General features: G+C 47.0%; 2 protein-coding genes across 5 annotated transcripts in view; one reads left to right on the top strand and one right to left on the bottom strand.

Moving 5' to 3' along the window:
- Positions 1 to 19085, bottom strand: part of TRAPPC13 (trafficking protein particle complex 13) — a 44207-nt gene extending 25122 nt beyond the window's left edge. For 2 of the 4 annotated variants that reach the window (XM_019532150.1, XM_019532151.1), the window contains exons 1-6: positions 18858 to 19085; positions 11460 to 11528; positions 9691 to 9790; positions 4718 to 4802; positions 3549 to 3676; positions 3238 to 3310 (exon numbers count right to left, since the gene is read on the bottom strand). In XM_019532150.1, the coding sequence (XP_019387695.1) occupies positions 3238 to 3310; positions 3549 to 3676; positions 4718 to 4802; positions 9691 to 9790; positions 11460 to 11528; positions 18858 to 18903 (501 nt within the window). In that variant the 5' untranslated portion in view covers positions 18904 to 19085. The remainder of the gene's footprint in view (positions 1 to 3237; positions 3311 to 3548; positions 3677 to 4717; positions 4803 to 9690; positions 9791 to 11459; positions 11529 to 18857) is intronic. The other 2 variants (XM_019532148.1, XM_019532149.1) reach the window with 1 other exon arrangement.
- Positions 19086 to 19358: 273 nt separating this feature from the next.
- The window catches only part of TRIM23 (tripartite motif containing 23), a 30321-nt gene continuing 27315 nt past the window's right edge, over positions 19359 to 22364 (top strand). The window contains exons 1-2 of the mRNA XM_019532146.1: positions 19359 to 19492; positions 19853 to 20015. Of these exons, the coding sequence (XP_019387691.1) occupies positions 19394 to 19492; positions 19853 to 20015 (262 nt within the window). The 5' untranslated portion in view covers positions 19359 to 19393. The remainder of the gene's footprint in view (positions 19493 to 19852; positions 20016 to 22364) is intronic.

The following is a 22364-nucleotide window of genomic DNA, read 5'->3' as shown; positions in this document are numbered from 1 at the left end:
GTGTACATCTAGCCTCCTCTTAAAGACCCCCAGGGTAGGAGCCAGCACCACTTCTCTTGGAAGTTGGTTCCAGATCCTAGCCATCCTGACCGTGAAGTAGCGGCTCCTGATATCTAGCCTAAATCTACCCTCTGCCAGCTTGTGACGGTTATTCCTAGTCACTCCTGGCAGTGCTTGGGGGAACAGGGACTCCCCCAGTGCCTGCTGGTCCCATTTTTTATTATTTTATTTATTATTATTATTCTATAGTCAAAAAACAAGTTTAAGCAAAGAGCTGTAATATTTTGTGGGGTGCCTTGAGTTTAACAAGGTTTAACTACATCAGGGTGGGTAAAATACGGCCTGTGGGCTGGATCCAGCCCGTGAGGCCATTCTATCCAACCCGTGGGACCCCTAAAAAATTGTAGAAAATTAATATTTCTCTGCCCTTGGTTCCTGTCAAAAAACCGGTGGGCTCCAACAACCGTGGGGCCCGCTCAGCCCTGCCCCCCTAGCCGCGGTTTCTGGGCTGGGAGCATGTGGCTGCCCCGCGCAAGAAGGTCAGCTAGGTGGGGGGAACCCCGGGTAAGGAAGGAGCGAGTGGTGGGAAGTGGCCCCTCCCCATCCACGCCTGGTGCCCTGCGATGCAGCTGCTTGCAGCCCACCTAGGACTGCCTGTGCCCGCTCCAAACAGTCCCATGCAGTCTGCGAGCACCTGCAGCATGGGGCATCAGGCGTGGGGCACGGGAGGGACTGCTTCCCCTCACCCCCCGTGCTCAGCTTTTCCCGGGGTTCCTTCCCTGCATTGAGAAAAGCAGCCCCTTTCCTGCCCCACCCATGGCTGGCGCCCCACACTGCAGGTGCTTGCAGCCCATGCGGAGCTGTCTGCAGCAGGCACAGTCAGCCCCTGCAAGCAGCTCCAGTGCAGGACACTGGGCATGGGGTGGGGAGGGGCTGCTTCTCTCCCCCACCCCCCAAGGCTGGCAGTGGGGGCAGGTTACAAGGTGGTGCTGAGTGCAGGAAAAGTGGCCCCTTGCCTGCCGCCCCACACTGCAGCCACCTGCAGTCCGCATGAGGCTGCCTGTGCCTGCTCCAGACAGCCCTGCATGGGCTGCGAGCTCCAGCAGCGCAGGGTGCCAGCCATGGGACAGGCGAGGGGCCACTTTTCTCTACGCTCAGCACCAGCTTCTTCCCTGCTGGTGAGCAGGCGGTTGGGGCTGAGTGCTGAGTGGGGGCACTGCGTGTGAGTGGATGGGGAGCCAGTGGTGTCCTGGGGCCAGTGCCAGCGGGTCCCAGAGCAGGGTGGCAGGAGTGTAGCTAGCAGGGGCTTTATGGACCCGGGCTAGCTTTCCCGTCCCTCCTGGTGCAGCCCAGCCCAGCTCCACAGACCCCAGCCGGCCTGTGCCCTGCTCTGGGCCCCACCGGTGCTGGCCCTGGGACACTGGTCCCAAGACATTGGAACGTTGGTCCCAAGATGGTGACCAGAGGGTGGGGCACCTGTCAAGGGGCGGGGCTACCCATGCAGCTCTCCACAGCCTGCCAAAACTGGGTAAGCGGCCCTCCACCCAAAATAATTGGCTGGCCCTGAACTTCGTAATATTCTAACCAAGGCTTTTAAACTACATCTTGGCAGCAACTAAGTCTTTTATTTCAGGACCTGAAACTGTTCAGCCTCCCAAGAAAAGGCTGAGGTGGGGATCTAGTGGTCATTTACAAACTAGTCAGGGGGAACCAGCAGGCATTGTGGGAGTCCCTGTTCCCCCCAGCACTACCAGAAGTGACAAGAAATAACAGTTACAAGCTTGCAGAAAGTAGATTCAGACTAGATATCAGGAGGTGCTACTTCACTGTCAGGGCAGCTAGGATCTGGAACCAAATTCCAAGAGAAGTGGTGCTGGCTCCTACCCTGGGGGGTCTTTAAAAGGAGGCTGGATGAACACCTTGCTGGGATCGTTTGACCCTGCTACTCTTTCCTGTCATGGCAGGAGGTTGGACTTGACATTCTGCTCAGGTCCCTTCTGACCCTACCAACTATGAAACTATTTATTTTTGTTCCTAATGAAAATATTAAGACTCCCCTGTTAATAGCTAACATTAGATGAAGGGTGGGTTTTTTGGGTAAATCTCACACATTTCCACCATTTCTTCATTACTGTAAACATTTCCAGAACCTAAGAAGCTGGGAGAGGATAATTAAAAGCAAGTCCTGAATGAGTTAACTGGTATCTGTTCTGACAGGACACAATCCACATGAAGCAAATAATTCATGCCCATATAACACTGATATTTTTGACTTTCATATTTTCAACACAGAGGAAAGGATGTCTTATGTAGATAGCTTTTACTGGACCAACTGCATAGTTAGGATCAAGTTAGACAAGCTTTTGTATGAAAGACAGTTTTAATCAGGGCAGAGGAGGGAAAGCCACGCGATCTCTGATGACAATGCGTTGCTGCTATTTGACAATACCACTATGAAGGTGAGTCAGTTGCTTAACGTCCAATTATGGTGTGTGTTTAAATGAGAACCAGTTAGATTGTAATCGCATGCATATTTTGCTATGTTTGCAGCTTCCTGAGGAAGCACTTTTCTTGTAAAATGTTTTAGTTCTGTTCCTTCCCCCTTTTAAAAATCTGAAGGTATTGGACACGAGGAATTTTTATTTTTAGACACTATGTACATTCTGGTTTTTTCTATCTATTGTTTTCTGGATACTAGGGATGTGAACAGTTAAACGATTAATTGTTTAACCAATCAGCTCAGTGATAACTGGTTCTAACTTGCTGTTTATTGTTTAGCCTGGGGCCAAATGCAGCTTGGGAGGGAAGGGGTGCTGGAGAAAAGCCCTGCAAAGCCCCAGCAGGAACTGGAAGGAAGCAGCACCTGCAGCAGGCTGGTAGAACTCCTTGCTGGCTGCTATCTACCTGGCCAGGCTGTGCTGCCTGTCTCCCCTCTCCCTCCTGCATTGCTGCAGCTGGCCCTGGGAAACCGCATATCTCCAGGGGTTACATGCTGGCTAGGATTTACTCCTGTTGCTAGGAGCCTCATCAGCTGATGGGGCTCTCAGCCATGGGGAAGACCCTGCTACATGTGCAGATGAAAGCTCAGTGGGACCAGCTATATAGTCAGTATACATTTTTGAGGTCTAACTTTATAGCTGGTTGGAGCTTTCTATCATATAGTAAGTACTTTGCAATATTTTTAAGTAAACAGTTACCAACTAGTTTCAAAATGCAGCATATTATTATGTTTAATACCTGAAATTTGAAGAATTTTCTGAAGTACATCTTCTCTCCTGCCTGGGTTGTGTAACTTACGGCACACACTAAGCTGAAAGAAAAAAACATTTTAATAATTTTGAACCATTTTTACCTTGAAGTCTGCACTAAAGCAGGAAAAGAACAAAACATTGTGCATGTGCAGTGCTTCCATTTATGCTTTACAGTAACTTTGCAGCAATTTAAAGGTAGAAGCAAGTTAGATATAAATTTAACGGAAAACTAGCTTTTTCCTAGTAAAAAAAATTCAGAGATAGAAATATAAAAAAGGAGGAGATATAAAACCTTACATGTGTGTTCCTATTTCCTTTACTTCATGGTGAATAACATCATCGATACAACAATCGGGTTTAAGTTCTGCCACTGCTGCACTGGAAGCTGAAAGGTTTAGACGCTGAGAACTTGTTTGAAGATCAGCCTTGGAATTGACAAACGTAATGCCAGTTAGAATTGTTTCCAGATGGCTATATCTAAACAGCAACACAGTAAAAATATATTTTGAGGAACGTTACAATTAATTCAGTCTGTTGTATGTAAATTGAAGGCAAAGTCACCAGAATTTATTCCAATTTTTAGAGCCTTTTTTAAAAGCAAACAAACAAACCACCCACAGATATGGGCACAATGATTACATGTTGCTGTTTTAATAAATGGGAATATAAACAAGACTTTACTCTGCAGCATCCCAAGCTTGCAGGCCAGGAAAATTTTATTGCAATGTTAGCTTGCAGTCCTAATTCACATAAGTACTAAATAAAGTACAGTTTAGTACAAAAAGGGAGGGAGGAGAGAGAGACTTAATTTAGATCCATGGTCTGGGTAGTCTATTGCAGATTTTCTGTTTAAATGCAAATTAGTCAAATATTTGGAAATTGTGATTACCAGATAATCAAATGTTATTTATATAAAGTGACTAACTGCATTTGTATCTGTAATAATTTTAGGAAAGCTTCACGTATTAATCTGGTCACCAGCATACACATCAAATCACATCCTGAAAACCCTTTTCCCACAGAACTTCCACTTACTTCAAAGTTCCACCCCGAAAGGCTTCCAGGATCTAGGTTTTAACTTATTTTTGTTAAATGAGAGCAACCAATCCTTGCTGGAATTATACTTGTTTGAGGTATTTATAAAATACAAATGCACTTGTGTTCTACATGGGACTGTCTGAAGACTGCTTTGATTCTATAGCTGGAACAGAATACAACTGTAGATGGTCTCTGCTGTAGAAAAATTCAGCTACACTTCTACAGTCTTATTTTTTGCTTCTAGGTGCTATCCCCATTGTTGGCTGTATCTTCAAAAAATGTTATGGTTTTGTTTCCAGCTACATAAAGATTTTCCTGGGCTAGGAAAATCTTTAATGGTAATTTCTTAAAAGTCTGCATAAAACCTTAGAAGAAGAGCAATATCTAGTGTATTTATAAAGTCAATATATAGAAATATTTTCACATACCTTTACCAGTATGTCCTTGACAACTTGGTTACTATCATTATGGACGCTGATATAACTGGAAAACGTCTCTCCCAAAAATATATTTCTGTTCAAAAAAAGTAGTGTTTAACAACATTAAACAAAAATACTAATGAAGCTTCCTACTGTATTTCCTTAAGAGTTCATCTATATGGATTTAAAATATTTCCTTTTAAACCTCTACAGGGTTATCTGTAGAACAGGTAGTTCAGCTTCATTAGCTGTAGCAACATTAAGAGCTGGATTATAGAGTGAGCCAGTGGCATTTTGGCTAGGGACAGACATTGCACAAATTGATTTAAGTGATGAGAAACTGGTTTAAACCCATAACAGAACAGACATTCAGTACACATAAACCAGTTTCAAAACAGCCAAAACTGGTTTGTGATAAATCTGGTTGAACGTAGTATCAGACTTAACTGACCAAGCTCAAACTGGTTTATATAATGTCTGTTCCAGACCCCTTCCTGGTTTAAGTTAAACCAGAGTCCTCCAGCATGCTCTGTGCTCCAGAGTAGGGATGGCCCCACCCCTCCACTCTTTAGCCTGAGCAAGGACGGGACATGGCAAGACACTGGCCAGCATGGCTCCATTAAGGCAAAGTGGGCAGAGAGCAGGTTACTTTTTTCCTCCTTCCCTTCTTTCCCCACCAGAGCCAGGGTCTACCCATTTGCTGGGGCAGGGGGCTGCAGCGGTGGCCCCTGGGGCTGGCAAACCCTGGCTGCAGGGTAAAAAGGACCAGAAGGGATGGAGGGAGGAATTAACCCTTCTCCCTGCCCCCTTCACCTGAGCGGGGCCATGCCAGGATGGTTATCCCCTGGGGTGTGGAGTGAGGGGCTCTGCTCCATGCTGGGGGGGACCTCTTCCCCTATCTCCTCCCCCCAGAACAGGGAGGGGGGCTCTATGTAGCACTGGAGGGGGACTCCTGTTCCTCCTCATCCCAGCTGCTGCTGCAGGGCTGGGAGGGGGGCCTCTATGTGAGGCTGCCCAGCCTAGCCTCAGCAAGGGACTTCTCCCTGCTCTTCACCCCCTGCAGCTGCAGCTCAGTTACAACCACTCCCCAGCAGCCCTGGACGAAGCACCCCCCCTCCCTGCCCTGCGGGGTACGGAGAAGCAGGGGGAAGAGTCCCCCTCACACAGAACCCCTCCTCCCCTGCTCCTCCCACACTGTCATAGAGTGGGGAAGGGGTGCTCTGTGTGATGCTGCCCAGCCCCAGAGGGGGACTCTTGTCCCTGGGCATGTCCCCCGCCCCGAGGGCAGGAAGCAGGGGTCTGTTCCATGCTGAGTGGTACTTTTCCCCCTCCTCCACCCCCACCCTCAGGGTTAGTGAGGCTGCCTGGCCCTAGCAGGGGACTCTTCCCATCCTCCATAAGGAGGGGAGGGAGGGCTCTGTTCAGTGCTGACAGGAGCTATTCCCCCTCCTCCTCCCTCTGCCCCTGCAGGGCAGGGAGGGCAGCGGGGCGGGGGGGGGCCCTGTACAGCATTGTCCAGTCTGGCCCAGCCCAGCTGGGGTGTGGGGAGCGGCTGTAATGGAGCCACAGCTGCTGGGGGTGGCCCTGCCCCTGTGGACCGGACCAGCCTCACTCAGCCCTAGTCAAGGCAGTCGCGTGGTGGGGCAGGGCTGGGTCATGGGGATGGGGCCACCCCTGGCAGGGGCAGTTCAGTGACAGGTATGCATGTGCAGCTTACCCTGCGCAACCCAGCACGCACAGCTAACAACTAGCCAGGTAGTGGCTTACCTGGGCCAGTTTGGAGGTGCCATGGGGGCCCAGAACCTGGCAGCCACCCACCACAGAGGCTCACTGATGTCCCCATGAGCCCCCATAGCACCTCTAAGCCACCCTTAGTAAACTGCTGCCTGCCACCAGGCTTCGCTCGCTGACAGGGTAGGCTGCTGCCTGGCTGCACTTGCTCCGCTTGCATTCCCATCACCGCACTTCACCTGCTGGGGGTGGCCCTCCCAGCACAGCCTGGCCCCATCATGCAGCTGCCTTGGCTGGGGTTCAGTGAGGCTAGTCCAGACCACAGGGACAGGGGCAGGGGCCCCCCTGGTAGCTGCAACTCTGTTAGAGCTGCTCCCCATGTCCCAGCTGGGATGGGCAGTGCTACACAGAGCCATCCCTTTCTACCTTGCCGTAGCAGGGGACAGCAGGAGGAGTAAGGGGAAAAGTTCCTCCCTCAGCACTGAATAGAGCCTCCCATCCTGCTCCACACTGGGGAGGGGGGGTTCCCCTCCAGGGCCAAACAGCCTCGCTCAGCCCCTGGGGGTGGTAGGGGGAGAAGTGGAGGGAAAGAGTACCCCCCACAGCATGGAACAGAGCCTAGCCTTGAATGTCCCTAGCCTTTAAGAACCATCTGATCCAACCCTGCTCAGAACATGCCTAATTGATATGCTATTTTGATTGCAGGCCATCCCTGCTCTAGAAATTGCTACGTTGCTACCTCAAAGGATCTGAACCAGATCTAGCGATAACAGGAAATGTTTGCAAGTCCTTCTTAGCATAGTCCAAGGCCAAAAGAAACTCATAATAGTGAAGTTATCCATCTGCTCTACCATCTGATTTTTTTTTTATTCCATCTTAAAAAAAGAAAACCTCTGAAAACAAAAAAACCCTAAGACGATCAATCTGTTAGGGAATCTGTTGAACTATAGCACAAATCCTGCTATGACCTCTACACAGAAGTGCTCTCCTACCAACCCTTTATGAATCCATGCTGTACCAGTACATAAGTAGGGCTTGCATCTATGCAACTGAAGTCTACAAATCTCTGGCGAAAACTACATTAAATCTTGCTTTAGACTGATACAGCCACTTCAGGGGCTTGCAAAGGGGTCCACATTTCTCTACTGAAGGCAAATCCTTAGTAAAGTGAGTACTATGAAGATTATATTTTGGCTAGAAGTCTGAAGTAGCTGCACATCCTGCTGGACAATCCAGACCCTATTACACAGAGGCAGGTATATTTTGCAAACACAGACAGTGACATGTAGGCAGACTACACTACAGTAGCATTAGTATTGTATGATTTTTAGCTTGTTTAGTTAACAACACAAAATAATTTATCTACCTTACGCCTACCTTACACTGCAAGATAGAGAAGGAAAGGAAGGTACTGTATTTTCTCGCATACAATACAACCTGAAATACAATATACATTTTGTTTTTGAAAGGCAGAATGAAGAAAAAAAGATGTTTTCCAGAATTAAGATGGCAAAGAGCAGGGATGGAAACTAATTTCAGCTGACTTGCCCTAACCTGAAACCCTAGATGCTCCTAAAACAGGGGCAGGCAATTATTTTGGCTGAAGGGCTGCTTAACAACTTTTGGGGAGCTGTCAAGGGCCTCAAGGCTAGCCCCACCCCTTGACAGGTGTCCCGCCCCCTGGTTGCCGTCTTGTGACTGCAGGTGTGGGGTGTGCGGGAATGTTGGATGTATGCAGGTATGATGAAGGGGTGAAGTGTGTGAGGGGATGTGTGCGCATGTGTGGGAAGATGTGTGTGTGGGTATACATGTAGATGTGGGATGTGTGATGTCCATGTGGGTATGGGTGTCAGTATGTTGGGGGTCAGGGTGTGGGTGTATGTGTGTGGGATGTGTGTGGTTAGGGTGTGGGTGTGTGCAAGTAAGGTGGGAGGTGGGGTAAGGAGTGTGGGTGCATGTGTGTAGGGGGGCTTCCCCCTGCCTGCTCTTTGCAATGTCAGTCCAGCCCCTCTGCAGGCAGGGAGAGGGGATGGGGGTGGGAAAAAAACTGAGACTGCCTGCCTGGCTTGCAGTGCGCTACAAAGTTCAGGAAAGCAGTTGCCACCGGCAGGCAGCAACAGAAGCCCCTGCAAGGTGAGGGGGAAATGACAGGAAGCTGAGCCTGGCACTGCCATCTCTCAGTCTTGGTCCCACACCTACCCAGTGGGGCTGCAGATGAGCCTGCGCTGGCTCCTGCTCTTCTTTCATGTGCCCACCCAGCAGGGCTGCACCAAGTGCACGCTGGCTCCTGCTGCTGTTCCCCAACCCCTTTCTGCCTCCTGTTGGGGGTTTGTGAGGAGCTGAGCTTCTTCATGCCCCCCACCTCTCCATCCACATGCTCCCCTGCCCAGTACAAGCAGGACCAGTGAGCTGCAGGCAGAGCCCACCCAAATCCTGTCAACACTGGATCTTCCCCTTCCTATGTGCTGCCCTAAATGCTACAGCAGGGACAGGAAGAGGAGTCACTGAAGGCTGGGGGAACCCAGCAGTTCTCTGGGCAGCAGCACCCCTGCTTCAAAGCTGTGTCTGCTGGTGGGGCTGGCACCCTGTGGTGGGGTAGGCTGGGAGTGCAACATATGCTGCCTCAGGCAGGACTTGACCCCGTGCAGAGTGCAGTAGGTGCAACTGCAGGCAGGGCTAGATGCAATGAATTGGGTACCTGCCTACAGGCCAGATCCAAAATCAGCTGGTGGACCAAATCTGGACCACAGGCTGTATTTTTGCCCACCCCTGTCCCTAAAGACTGGTTGCCATGGATAGATTTATGATTCTGAAGAGATCCAAAGATTCTCCGAGCCTGTGAAATAGGAGGAGAGAGATCAAGAACAGCTAGCAGATAGCAGAACTGCCCTAAGTTAGCTTGATTAATGGAACACCAAGACCATTAAAAAAAGAAAGATGATTGCTCTTAACTCTGGAGTTGTTAACAAGGAGCCATTATGTCAGTTGACTCCCTCAGCTGCCTGAATAGGAATGCAACAGTAGTTACACGGTGGAACAGGAATCAAACCTGGGTGGTACTCTCTTGAGCAGAAAAACTAGCTTCCTCACTTAATACATGCATCCTAACTGAGGGGCAGGGGTGTGATTTTAGGGAAAAAGGTACGTGTTGTAAGCGAGAAAATAGAGAAATAAGCATATTAGCAAATCTAATTTCCAGAATTCAAGTAGCAGGAATATCCATACTTCACAGCTTTATACTTTACTCTTACCCAAAATTCTGAGGCAAAGTCAGCATTTCTCCTAGCATCAAAATTTCTGCTCCCTTTACAGTAGAAGGGTCCTCTTTCATAAGCTGATTAAATAGATCTCCTGTAAAACAAAAAATGAACAGGTCAAAAATACTTGCATAAACTAGATTATTACCCCCCCTTAAAAATTACAATTTTTTTTCATGTATTTAGGTGTTGGTAATGAAACTGCACTATGTTTTGCATGTTGCTAATCTATGGTTGCTTAGTTAATGAGTTTTTCCTCAGTGACCTCCAAACAGAGGACGGACTGAATCACATCATGAAATCCTTTTATGTTTCTTGAATTACATTCATGCCAAACTCTGAAATGTATACAGGACTGGCTGAATAGCTGAACAGGTGTGAAGTGTGGGTATTTTTGATCTTGTAAATTAAATTATAAATAAAGACCTGTGTGCAAGGGGATCTTAAGTATAACTTTTGTTATAGCAAAAGCTGTTGTGTAGAATCATTAGATTTTAAAATGACACCTTTCAGGCTAGATGTAAGCAACAGTTTATACATCACGCCAAAAAGATAGTGGTTTAACCTTAAATAAATATCAAGCTTCTCTGGAGAATTCAAGACGAACAAACCTGGATACTGGGTTAACAGCCAACAAAGAATGAACTTTAGGGGTGACAAAGGCTTTGAGAACTTGCTTTCTCTACCATATTTCCTTCTCTGGGTTGGATTTTCAAAGCTTTCAGTATTATTCAAATTCTACTTCCCTTGGTATCAAAGAGAATTTTTGGAAGTCCTGCCTGGTATCTTGATGAGGTTGGTTAAGTCTACACATTTTCATTTTCTACCCAGTGTGAACTTCCCTGAAACCTTTCCACCTTCTGCCATTTTAAAAAGCTACTACACATCGCCACTGGCTATTATGTTCTTTCTAATTGTGCAGACTAAGTGCACACATTTACCATTTGCACACCAAGCTTCCAAAGCCTAAAGCAATTCTGGTGAACTTTATAGTTTTATCTGGCCTTGTATTGTAGACTGACTGCAGTTTAGGAGGTCACAAAGCATCTATGGCAGTGGTCTCCAACCTTTAAGTAGATCACCGTTGGCATTTAAAAGCAACCCAAGATCTACCATGAGCTGCTGCCACCCTGCTCCCCACCAGCAGGTAAGTTTGTGGGGAGGGGAAGGGAGTGGGGGGTGCAGATAGAGGCAGAGGGAGAAAAAATTATTTGGGGGCATGCCTCCCCAGCATGCAAGTCCTGCCCAGCCAGGGCCCCGCTCAACCTACCCCTGCTCCTGCCTCTGTGGCACTGCCCCTCATCATGGGAGCCTCGATCTAGCTCTTGCCCCTTCCCTCCCCACAGGCTGACCTGCTGGGCTGGGGCATGCGTGTGCATGCATATAGTAACTCAGCGCTCCAGCCCAATCTTGGATCAACTCCAAGGGGTTCCGAGATCTACCACAAGAGGCTCTGAGATGTACTGGTGGATTGGGATCCAGTGGTCTATGGTGTAAAAGTCCCAGATCTTCCTTTTGGGATAGCTCAATCTTTTTCTTTTGCATTTAGTATCTTAAGCATGAACTGAACATCAACATTCTTTACCATTTCTTGATACCTTCTACCTTTTTTCTTCCCTTCTGTGGGTAATATTTGAACTAGGATATATTCGTCACCTTTGGGGATGAAACTACTTTTCTTTTAAAAAAGATGTTGGGTATATCAGATTGCACACTTATAGTGATACACACACAGGTACTTAGCACAAGATCATAAAATTTACCTGGCAAGTCTCTTTCTTCACAAGTCACTGGAACATTGGTGAATAAAGTGGGCTTCGTCAACCTCATCACTGTCAATTCAGAAAATAAAGAGGATCATGCAAACAGACTAAAATGAATGCAAAAATACATAATAGTTTTTTTTTGTTAAAGTCTTCATGTGCTTGTTATTTCTCATTTTAAATATCTGTTTGAAAGAGGGAGAGGATAACAAGAATCACACTCAGCAGGACTTCTAACTCTCTAAACGTATGCAGCAGGGAATTATAAATTCAAGAAATTAAGTCATTTCATGCAACTGGTTTGTTGCATTCGCACACTTTTAATTAGCCTTGTAAAATAATAATAAAAATGTAACAGCCTAGGGCCGAAACCACTCTGCCAATAACGAGAGAGACTAAATTAGCAAGTTTTACTTATGATCAAAAAGTTAACCAGAAAATTACATTGGCATGGCTGTTTTAAATTGTGCTATATGAATTATCCATCCTCAGCTTATCAGGCCTGTCCACCTGGTGGCCTGCAGGCCACACGCGGCCCAGCAAGGAACTCATCTGCAGTGGAGGAGCCCATGGCCAGTGAGCTGGGGGAGGCTGCACATGCATGTGGTATAGCAGTGCAGGGGGAAGGCAGAAAGCATCTGTGCATATCACCTAGTAGTGGGGGCCACCTGCACAAGCAGTGCAAGGGAAGGGGATGCCTGCAGCTTGCATTGTGGCCCACATGGCATGGTCTGTGCAGGGCGCAGCCCCGAGCCACCTAGAAGTTAGCCCTGATCTATATTGTACTGATCAGTACATATTGTCTCTCAAATGAAAAAATAAGGGATGGAACCTAGAACACAAATACCAAATCGGGGTGGCAATTATTTGGGCTTGTGGGCCACAAAGCAAGTTTTCGCAAGCTGTTGCAGGCTTGGTCAGCACCCCTCACCCCTACAACAGCTCACCAGAACTCCTTATGCGGCCAATCCCATTGGCTTGGCATGCCCCCTGCATCTGCAGATCCCAGCTGCCACTTACTGTTTGGGTTCCGTGGGCTGCTGCCACTTAGCCAGGGATCCCAGCCCCTTAGTTCCAGCCCATCCACAGCCCCATCCTGGCTGAGCGTAGAGCAGAGCCAGGATCTGCTGCCTGCATGCCCCTGTGACAGGCGCCACTCTCTGCACATCTCTGCCTGTCTAACTGGCACCCCCTACCCTCAGCAGGCAGCACAGCCAGGATGCAGCACCACAGACTGCAGGCTCTCTCTGGGGAGCCAGCACTATTATCATTTATTTTTTTCTCCTGCAGTGAGAAATTCATGTGTCATATCATTGTAAAATGTAAAATCAGCAGTGAAACCCAAGCAGCGGCTCTCTTATAAAACTAATCAAACCATAAAATAGCTATTAAGTCCAACTAAATTTTCCCCAAAACGTTCAAAATCTAGATATAGTCCTCTTATACAAAAAGTATTATAATACTGTTCATATTTGATACCTTCCTTAGGAAGCTGCAATTCCTAGATTTCTGAAACTACAAAAGAATCTTAGCTTTCAATGAAAAGTTTCTAGCCCTACCTGTAGAGAAAAGCTAAAAATGTAAGCCTTAAAGACTCAAAAAAATCCAGCCGAAAATAAAAAGTTCCAAGATATAGATTATATATGTGTGTGTGAGTATACATATCTGTGTCTACACACACACACACACACACACACACACACACACACACACACACACACACACAAATAAAAGATCGCAGGAGTTTCAAGTCACTCTTATTTCTGGAGACCTGATTTATGGGTGATCTACTGGAACCACCATTCCCCACAGCTCCTCTCATCTGCTCTGGGAGCTTATGAGGAGCAGGGTCATGGCCCTGTGGCAGAACACGCCACTCACAGCATGGGAGTGGTTCATGTGGGGGCCGCCGGGGGTAAAGACTGTGCTTATCAGCTCAGCTCATTTCCCATACCGCCTATGCTTCCAGAGCTGATGGTAGGGGCCACAGGGAGCACTGCTATGATACTGGGCAGGCACAGGATGCCCAGCATAGGGGTGACCCAGTGCTCAACTCTTTTCACAGGGGTCAGGCACCAAGGCATCATTCTAAGGAGCTTGGGACACCCTGGTTGAAAACCACTGTTTTATACCCTTAGTTAGATAACTCTCTAACATACTTCCCTGCTCCATCTTCTTCCTAGCTTCAGATTAACACAAGTACTATTTCTACAAGAAAGCAGTCACATGATGACACAAAATGATACTTTCAAAACAATAAGAATAGTTTGAAAGCAACCATAAATGGATGAAACAACTGGAATTTTTTTTAGTTTTTGGAGAGTTAGACGTAGGCAGAGATTCTTCTCTGTACTGAGATCCAGCCCAATGACATTAAGGAAAACCCAGTATCTAGAATCTCCCCTCCCTATATATTTTTCCTATTCTTATTAGCATAGCCTCCCACTGGCCCTCACCTCCACCAAGGAGATAGATTTTCTTAAGACAATTAGCAGTGACAAATTCCTAGCTGAGGTCTCACCGTATAAATTCTGTGTGTCAGACCCCTGAAGCAAAACATTTAAGAGCGGAGTAAAATTCAGAAGTCAGTTTGCTGCTGTATGAGAGAACAGACCTATGTTCCATCCAAGCAGATTAATTTACCAAAGCACTTATTCTCATATTGGAAGACAATAATGTTAAAAACACATACAGTTTCACAGATTTACTAATTTACCAACCTGACATTAGGAATTTTAGTATCTATTAACCTAGGACTTCCTTGTTTTTCAGCACCATAACTATAAAACCCCCAATGTAAGACAGATCCAAAAGTAGAAATAGCAGGAAAAAAAGATACTGGCAAAAAAAGGCATAAAATAACAGAAGTGAAAACATTTATTACTCCAGCATTAAAAACTTTTCTAACCTCAGAATTTTTATTATTATTATGCAGTATTTGAGGCAAATAATTCACAATGAGTATGAGGTAACAAAGTTTTTGTGGAATACAAGAAATTTCACATTTAAAACTAGGGCTGTTCCTTCAAGTAAAAGTTCTTTCCTGGAGTCAGCATCTTGGGCCTCTGGGACAAGACTAAACACTTTCTGAAGTAGATGATTTTCACAATGTGAAGTTCTGTTCTTCCTTCCTGCTTTCTTTCCCTGCCGCCCCAGCTCCCCTAATTTCAACTGAGTGAGAAAGACCTCTGCTTCACAGAGGTGTCAATTTCATTGTTCAGATATTACAAGCAATAGTCCCGGAAAATGGACTCTTCGTGTACAGGGGAGGGCAAAAATTTAAGTTACAAAATACATCGGTGTCATTCACAGTTGAACAAAATTACATTCAAGGAAACAAATGTAACCAGAATAATGTTAAAATAAGTGTCCTGCTCATGAATTCATAAGTTGTTCTAAGATCCTTCAGCGTGTTTTGTTTTTTCATAAATTTAAAATCTAGCATTCCAGACAGTAATACTACTGTTTAACTTAATCCAAGTTACAAACTAAATATACTTCCATATTTATGTACAAGCAAGTTCATTTTCCCAGCAAGCTTTAACCTTTCCCTAAGAATATTGCCAACATATTCAGAGTACAATATGTCACAGAAAACCCATATCTGGCCCACAGCTCTCTGAATTGTAGCATTGCAGGATGGTAATTCATTATGCTTGATCATTTTATTCAGTTTTATCCAAATATCTTCCAGAGTCTGATTATTACATATAGCACGCTCAATTAACCATTTTGCTCTATGAAAAGCATGTATTTTTAGTCTTTTTAAATTATTTTGCAGTTCTCTAGATAAAGGAAGAATTTTTTCATTACGTTTAGATCTATGAACAGAGACACTCCAAGACCTCCTTAATTTTTGCTTTTCATTTGCAGATTCTTTTTCTGGATTGTCTGAACCAAACTGTCTGTTTGTAGTTTGTGCCTGGGTTAAAGTCTGTCCAGTTTTCAAGTCAGGTTGAAACTCCTGAAGATCTGCTATGCAGTCATAACACGGAGAATGAATAAAGGGTTCTGATGCTCCAAGGCGTTGTTTAATTTCTTCTGCTTCTTCACCAGAAATAACTGGTGGTTTTCTTTTAGGCTTAAGGGGAAGTTCACGCAAATCATCTGGAAACCAACGTATAAATCTTGGGAGCTGCCGAACAGGAAATTCCTTCACTGCTTCTTCTGCAATTTTTCTCAATGCTGTTTGGTCATTCCGGCCTGGTCGGTAATGCAAGACTATTTCCATGCTTATGCTGTAGGAATTCAGTTATTCTTAATAAAATAAATAGTCTCTTGATTAGGATCCTCAGAGCTAGAGAGTAATGCATCTTATTTACAATCTTTCCTTGCCATGTGCTGCACAGATCTGAAGAAAACAGGACCTAAGGCAGAAGTATTGTAAATAATAAGATACTACCATTAAGTTATATATTGCTAGAATATTTTGCAGTAAAACAAAATTCTGTAAAGATAAACTAGCAATATTCATGTTATGTATTAGAATGCTAATACTGTAGCCGAGAAATGGGCTTGCCATTTGTATTTCATCATTGAAACAACATTTTAAATCCTCCTCTAAATTTTAAACTTTAACAACAAAACAAAATACACCAATTTATGTCACGTGCTGTACATGGAAATTCTGCACTGTCCCTTCCTACAAACAATGTTTCCTTCTTATTGGTAACTTTCTCTTCTGTATCATGCATTGGATTTACCTACTCTTATGTACACCAATGGAATGCAAGTGAATTTTGCTCAATGAGGTATAGCTCAAAAGCATTATGTTAAGAATGACACCATACGCTGTGTCCTGAAAATGTAAGAATTTCATTAAAAACATTATCAGCCTCAAAATTAACACTACCTACCTTATTAAATTAATAGACCCACTAATGAAGAATAGGAAAAATGGGGAAATATTAGTTTTAGGTATAAACCCAAAACAATATTTCTTCTACTCTTGTATAGGAAACTAGAGAATATATTTGAAATCAGTTACTGACAATGAAGAAAACGCTCTAAAATAGTAATAACAGAAACATCTTTAAAGAAGGGTATCAGTAAGCCAAGTATTGGGAAGTGTATTTTAAGTATTGTGTTGTGAATTAACTATTTCAGACCATAGATAATAAAGATTCTTGCTTACATTTCACAGCATATCTATAAATCAGGTTATCTTGTCATCCAGGCAACTAATTTCTACTACAACTTCAATATTCCAACATTCAGTATTTATCTTAGGTGAATGTTATGTTGCTTGTAAAATGGATATAAACATCATTACCAACAGAGAATAAGTTCATAGAGTCTTTCACCCTCTACAATTTCATCTAAATTGACAGTCATTTACATGGGTTCTAACAGACGATAATGGTAAAGATGACAAACTAGTGATTTGTCTATGTTTTTGAAATGCTTCCACTTTCAGAGGTGAAGGAACACTTAAAACAACTAGCTGAATCATCATACTCAGAGAGTATTCCTCAACAACTCAATGTCTAGTTGGGAGGAGGTATCAGGTGGGGTTTCCCAGAGCTCCGCTTTGGGTCCAGGATTGTTTAATATCAATGATCCAACAGTGGACTCTTGCTGAACAAAATCACTAACAGCACACTGGGTTCTATTAACAGAAGTGTTCCTTGCAAATTGAGGGAAGTGATTCTTCCACTCTATTTAGTACTGGTAAATAGCGCTCTGGGCAAACTCATATTTTAGCACTCTTTTTCTTTGAGTTTAAGTATATAGTAGTATTTATTAAACCTTCAGAAATAATGCCATAGGGGGAGCTAGGCTGGATTAGATGACTTGCTTCGCTATGAGCAGGCACTGCTGCTGTGATGTGGAAGCAAGGCAGGTGGACTGGAGCAGGTGCCATCCCACCTGCATGTGCCTAGCCCAGCAACTCCTAAGCAGCAGCAGAAGGTAGGGGATGGGCTCGGCACCATTCCTCCAGCCTGGGGTGGGGCATAGCATTCCCCGACAATGGCATTCCTGGGCCGGCCCTGTTTATATCCAGTTTTGGGCCCCGCACTTCAGAAGCATGTGGACAGTCTGCAAAGAGTACAGCAGAAAGCAACAGAAATGATCACTGGTCTGGAAGACCAAACCTATGAGGAAAGGCTGAAAGAACTAAGGTCATTTAATCTGAAGAAAATAAGAGAAGAGATGACAGTTTTCAAATGCCTTTAAGGCAGCTACAGAGAAGATGGAAATAGGCTTTTCTTTGTGGCTGTTGGGGACAGGAGAAGGAGCAATGGCCTCAAGCTGCCACAGAGGAAATTTAAGCTGGAGATAAGGGGGAACTTCCTGACTATGAGGGAGATCAAGCATTGGGACAGGTACTTAGGGAAGTTGTGGAATCTCCATCCTGGGGAACATTCAAGAGCAGGTTAGACAGATGCTTGGTTGGGATGGTTTAGTCAGGGGAAATCCTGCCTCCTGAAAATCCTGCTGGAGGCTGGACTAGAACCATGTGAGGTCCCTTCCAGCCCTTCTGCCCTATGATCCTACAAAAACAGATCTGGATGTTGCATGGACTGAAATTCTTTTGGCACTTCATCTAACTCTTGTGACCCACAGGCACATCAAGAAAAGACTCTGCTTTGAATCGGTTATTGCAATACTGCAAAGTTCGGATCCATGGGCTGTGGGAGGTCATTGCTAGAAGAGCTTGATGGTGCCTTTTGCATCATTCTCAGAGTTACAATGCCAATGGCATTAGGTAAAAAGAGTCAGGCTGGGAGAAAAAAAAAGAATCAGGTTGGGAGTATTGGGAAAAAATAAACAAAACAAAAAAAACAAGCCACAGCATCAGTACTCGCTCCTCCTCTACCTCCTTCTGGTCACTTACTCCCTGAACAGCTTCATGCCTCTGAGGTGCCTGATTTAGGTGCTTATGGGACTGAGGCTTTGGCTGCAGCCTGCCCCACGGTTCTGACTGGAGGTGAAGCGAAGCTCTTTTAGGCTCCCCTCTCGCTTACTGCCCGGGGCTCGGCCACATTCACCCTCAGGAGCAGGGACACCTTCAGCAGAGCCCGTGACTTGCCCTCAGGGCCAATGGGGAGGGAACAGACTTGGCCAGCAGGGACCACCGCAACGGGAGGCCGCGGAGCAGCGGCTGCGGGACATTATGACAGTCCCACCAGCAGCTCCCTCTCCCCAGCATCCGCCCTCGGGCAAGCGCCAGGGCCCGCCGCCGCGTCGGCCCGGCCCCAGGCCGGCTACTGCCACGGAGCGAGCGGCATCTGCTCGCCCTTCCCTGCGTTGCCCGCGGAGCGAGGGCCGCATGCCGGCCCCGGGGACACTCGCGCCCTGGCCCGAGAGCAGCCGCGGCCCGGCAGCAGCTCCGTGGGCTGCGGGAGGGACCTGGACCGTCCCGCGCGAGGCAACCCCCGCGGCCCCGGCTCGCACCTTTCAGCGCCAGGAGATGTTCCTGCTTCGGCTGGTTCACGTCCATCACCGCGGCCTCCACGAGCCTACAGCGCCCGCCGAGGCCCACACTGCGTCGCCCGCGAGGGGAACGCGACAAACTGCCAGGGGGCGCCGGCCTAAGCGGGTCCCTCCAGGCAGCGGAAACGCCTATCCCAGAGGGCCACGCGCCACCTGGCCGCGCCAGGGCCACTAAGAAAACTACCAGTCCCAGCGTGCATTGCGCCCCTCGGTACAGGGGTGCTATGCCGCCTGGGCAAGAGCAGGCGGTGTAGGGTGGGGCCTGCGGCCTCCTGCTGGTTGCTGCGCATGTCGGGATTTGCAGTCTGACAGAGCATGACGGGAGCTGCAGTCTTCAGCAGCCGTGCAGGTGCCGGGCGGAGCGGTGGTTCCTGGCTGTTTTGGGCCGTTTGGTGACGTCACAGCGCAAGGTGGTCCGAGCGCGCGGCTCGGCCCCGCCCCTTGCGGCCGCCGCGTCAGGAGACGCCTGGTGGGGGTTGGCTCCGCCCGCTGCCGACATGGCGGCTCTCGGCGTAAACAAGGTCGGGGCCGGCGCGGGCCTGGATGCCGGCCGGGGGCAGGGCGGTGGCCGCGGGCCGCCGGGGGCTGCTGTGAAGGTGAGAGCGCAGCGGCCAGCGCTGCTCCGCTCCGCCCTGCCGGTAGCCCTAGGCTGTTGCGGGGGCGGCACTGCCCGGGCCAAAGCCGAGGGGGCCGGGGCTGGGGTCGGAGGTGTGGGGCCCTGCGGGGAAGCAGGCGCTGGGGCCGCAGCAGCGGGCAGCCCCCGGAGCCCCCAGCGGGACGCGGCTGCAGCCCGTGCCGGTCTTAACACCCAAAGCCCCGGCGGAGCTGAGCGTGGGAAAGGGGAGCAGCCGCGGCACAAATGCCAAAGGCTTTTCTCCTTTGTGAAGGAGCTGCCAGCATGACTAACTGGTTTTGCCTGGGGCATAAAAACAACCATGCCTTCCCCTTCCCTGCAGGTTCTGGAGTGTGGCGTCTGCGAAGATGTGTTTTCTTTGCAAGGTGATAAAGTTCCTCGTCTGCTCTTGTGTGGCCACACTGTCTGCCATGACTGCCTGACCCGCCTTCCTCTTCATGGCAGAGCTGTTCGTTGCCCTTTTGATCGGCAAGTGACCGAACTGGGTAAGAGAGCACCACTCAGGCCAGTCGAGGAGGACTTGCACCAAGCCTAATGCATTCTTGTGGAAAAGACAGAGTTTGCTAATCTACTAAGAGGAAAGACAGTGTTGCTTAAATAGATCCCAGCCTGGGTACATTAGCCTATGCTGATGACTGTAGGACTGAGTTGACTTTAAGAGGCAAAGCAGCCTGGTAGGTGCACTTATGCAAATGAATCCCATACTTGTGACTTAGAGCAGGTCTTCTGCAAATATAAAGCTGTTCTGTTGGCCTAGGAAGAAGAAATATGACTATTTCCTGGAAAGGTGTAGGTTTGGCCAGGGTTCAGACCAGTGGTTCTCAGCTGGGGTGCTTGCTGTAAGACCCTGTCGGGGGTGCCTCACCATTGCAGAGTGAAACTTCCCTAAATACTTGTTTTAAGGAGATGCATCAGAGCTGAGCTGGGAAGTGGCTGCAGGAGAAAGCTGAGCCTGCCTTTGTTTTATTATGCCGGCAGGTGTGCTGGTTCTGCTCTTCCTAGTCCAGCTATAGTTTGTCTCCTGAAAAAAGAGGTACTTGGAGTAGCTCTGCTTAGTGGCAGCAGAATTTATTTCCAGGGTGGTGTTGTCAGGGGCGAAACTGCCCCACACACCTTTGTTTTTCAGGAGATTGGTTGAAGCCAAACCAAGAAGAGCTACAGTAGAAGCTGCATGCCTCTCCACGTAGTGTAAGGCAGGCTGGTGCACCTTTCTTTGTCAGCCTCTTAGTTCTGCACTGAGGTGCCCCTCAAAACAGAGGCAAGTGGAACAGGACTTGTGCCTGCCCTGTGCTTCTGTTTCTGGGAGACATCATTCAGCAGAAAGGGAAGGGCTGTGGTAAGAGCACATGCACCACTTCCCAGTCTGTTTCTGGAGGAGACATTCAGCAGTTTCACCTGAATCTGGTGATTGGCAGTAATGGGGTGAATATAATATAATTATCTAATCAATTACTATGCTAATTAGCGATAGAATTATAACATTTATATTAGTCATAAATCTTACTTTATAAAAGCCTTAAAACATTATGGACAAACAGACTATTTGCACTCTGGTTGTCTGAAACAATCCATCTGAGTACTCCAAGAACATTCTGGACAGGAGGTAGTGGCAGAGCGCTGCCATGACAGGTGGGGACAGAGTGGGCGGGGGGGGGGGCACAAGGGAAGTGGCAGTGGATGGAGTGGGCCCAGACTCCAAGTAGCCATGGGAGGCAGGTGTGTGGAGCAGCCCTGGGCCCAATGCAGTGGCGAGAAGAGCGGGGTGCAGGCCAGGCCCGATGAGGTGGGAGGGGAGAAGCAGGCCCAGCTCCGCCCCAGTTGGGGTGGGGGGAGGAGGGGAGTGCCTTGGGTCTAGAAAGGTTGAAAGGTCTTCTACCTTTTTATAACTTGTTTTAATACTAGAAACAAATAGATCTGCTTTTGTTGCTTTCCCTTTATCTACCCCAGAGCTACTGCTTGAGTTCAGGCTTTTCTCTCCTGTTTCCTTGACTAAATTCAGTTGTGTAATGGTCAGTCAGAAAGTCTCCTGACATTCAAACAGACAGCTCGACTGACCAGTCAAGTAGGGAGGAACTTTACTTGGTGTCTTCACCCATTTTGAGGAATATGATAGCTATATATGACAATTGAACTTTCTGCACTTTGTAGTCTTAGGTCAGCTGTGTACTGCTTAAAACGTATGTTACAGAGTCTTTTCAGGAGCAGTTTTATCAAAAAGAAAGCTGGATTTGATTGATGGCCTCTTTGAGTAATAGTAATGAGTTTACATAGCCAGTGGGGGGTAAGGCTGGTTATTGTACCAGTGTTGGCTCCTTAATATATAAGAGCTAAAGACAGCAAAGCAAGCCTATTAAGGGATGAATATATTAAATTTATTCAGCCTCCACGGAGGACTCTCAAATGGCTTCCCAAAATACATTATTCATGGCTTGTAAGAAAATTATACGCCATCCTTTCTGAAGTAGGTATTTATTTTGAGGGATTGGGCTTTTTCTTATACTATAGTCATGACTAGTTTTGTTATGGCAAATCTAAAATTGGTTTTGATTTTGTTAGTTATTTTATGGAACATGTCATAGCAGGTCTCTGCAGCTTTATATACACATTTGTTCATCAAATGTGGGAGGGTCCTTTTAAAACTTGTTTGATTTGAAGGTTCTTAATTAAGATTGTGTAGGTCAGGGTTGGCAGCCTACTATAACTTACAGGCCAGATTCAGCTTGCCAGCCCAGATGCCTGCAGTGTTTCAGCTACAGGAGACGTGTGGCAATGCTGTAGCAGGTTGACATTGCAAGGGTGGGGGAAAGCAATGTGCTGGGGGAAGGCTGGGGTAG

Source organism: Crocodylus porosus, unplaced genomic scaffold, assembly GCF_001723895.1.
Source record: "Crocodylus porosus isolate Cpor-Errol unplaced genomic scaffold, CroPor_comp1, whole genome shotgun sequence".
Taxonomy (NCBI): domain Eukaryota; kingdom Metazoa; phylum Chordata; order Crocodylia; family Crocodylidae; genus Crocodylus; species Crocodylus porosus.
Note: the sequence above shows the minus strand (reverse complement) of the source record. Positions and strands in the feature narration are given on the sequence as shown.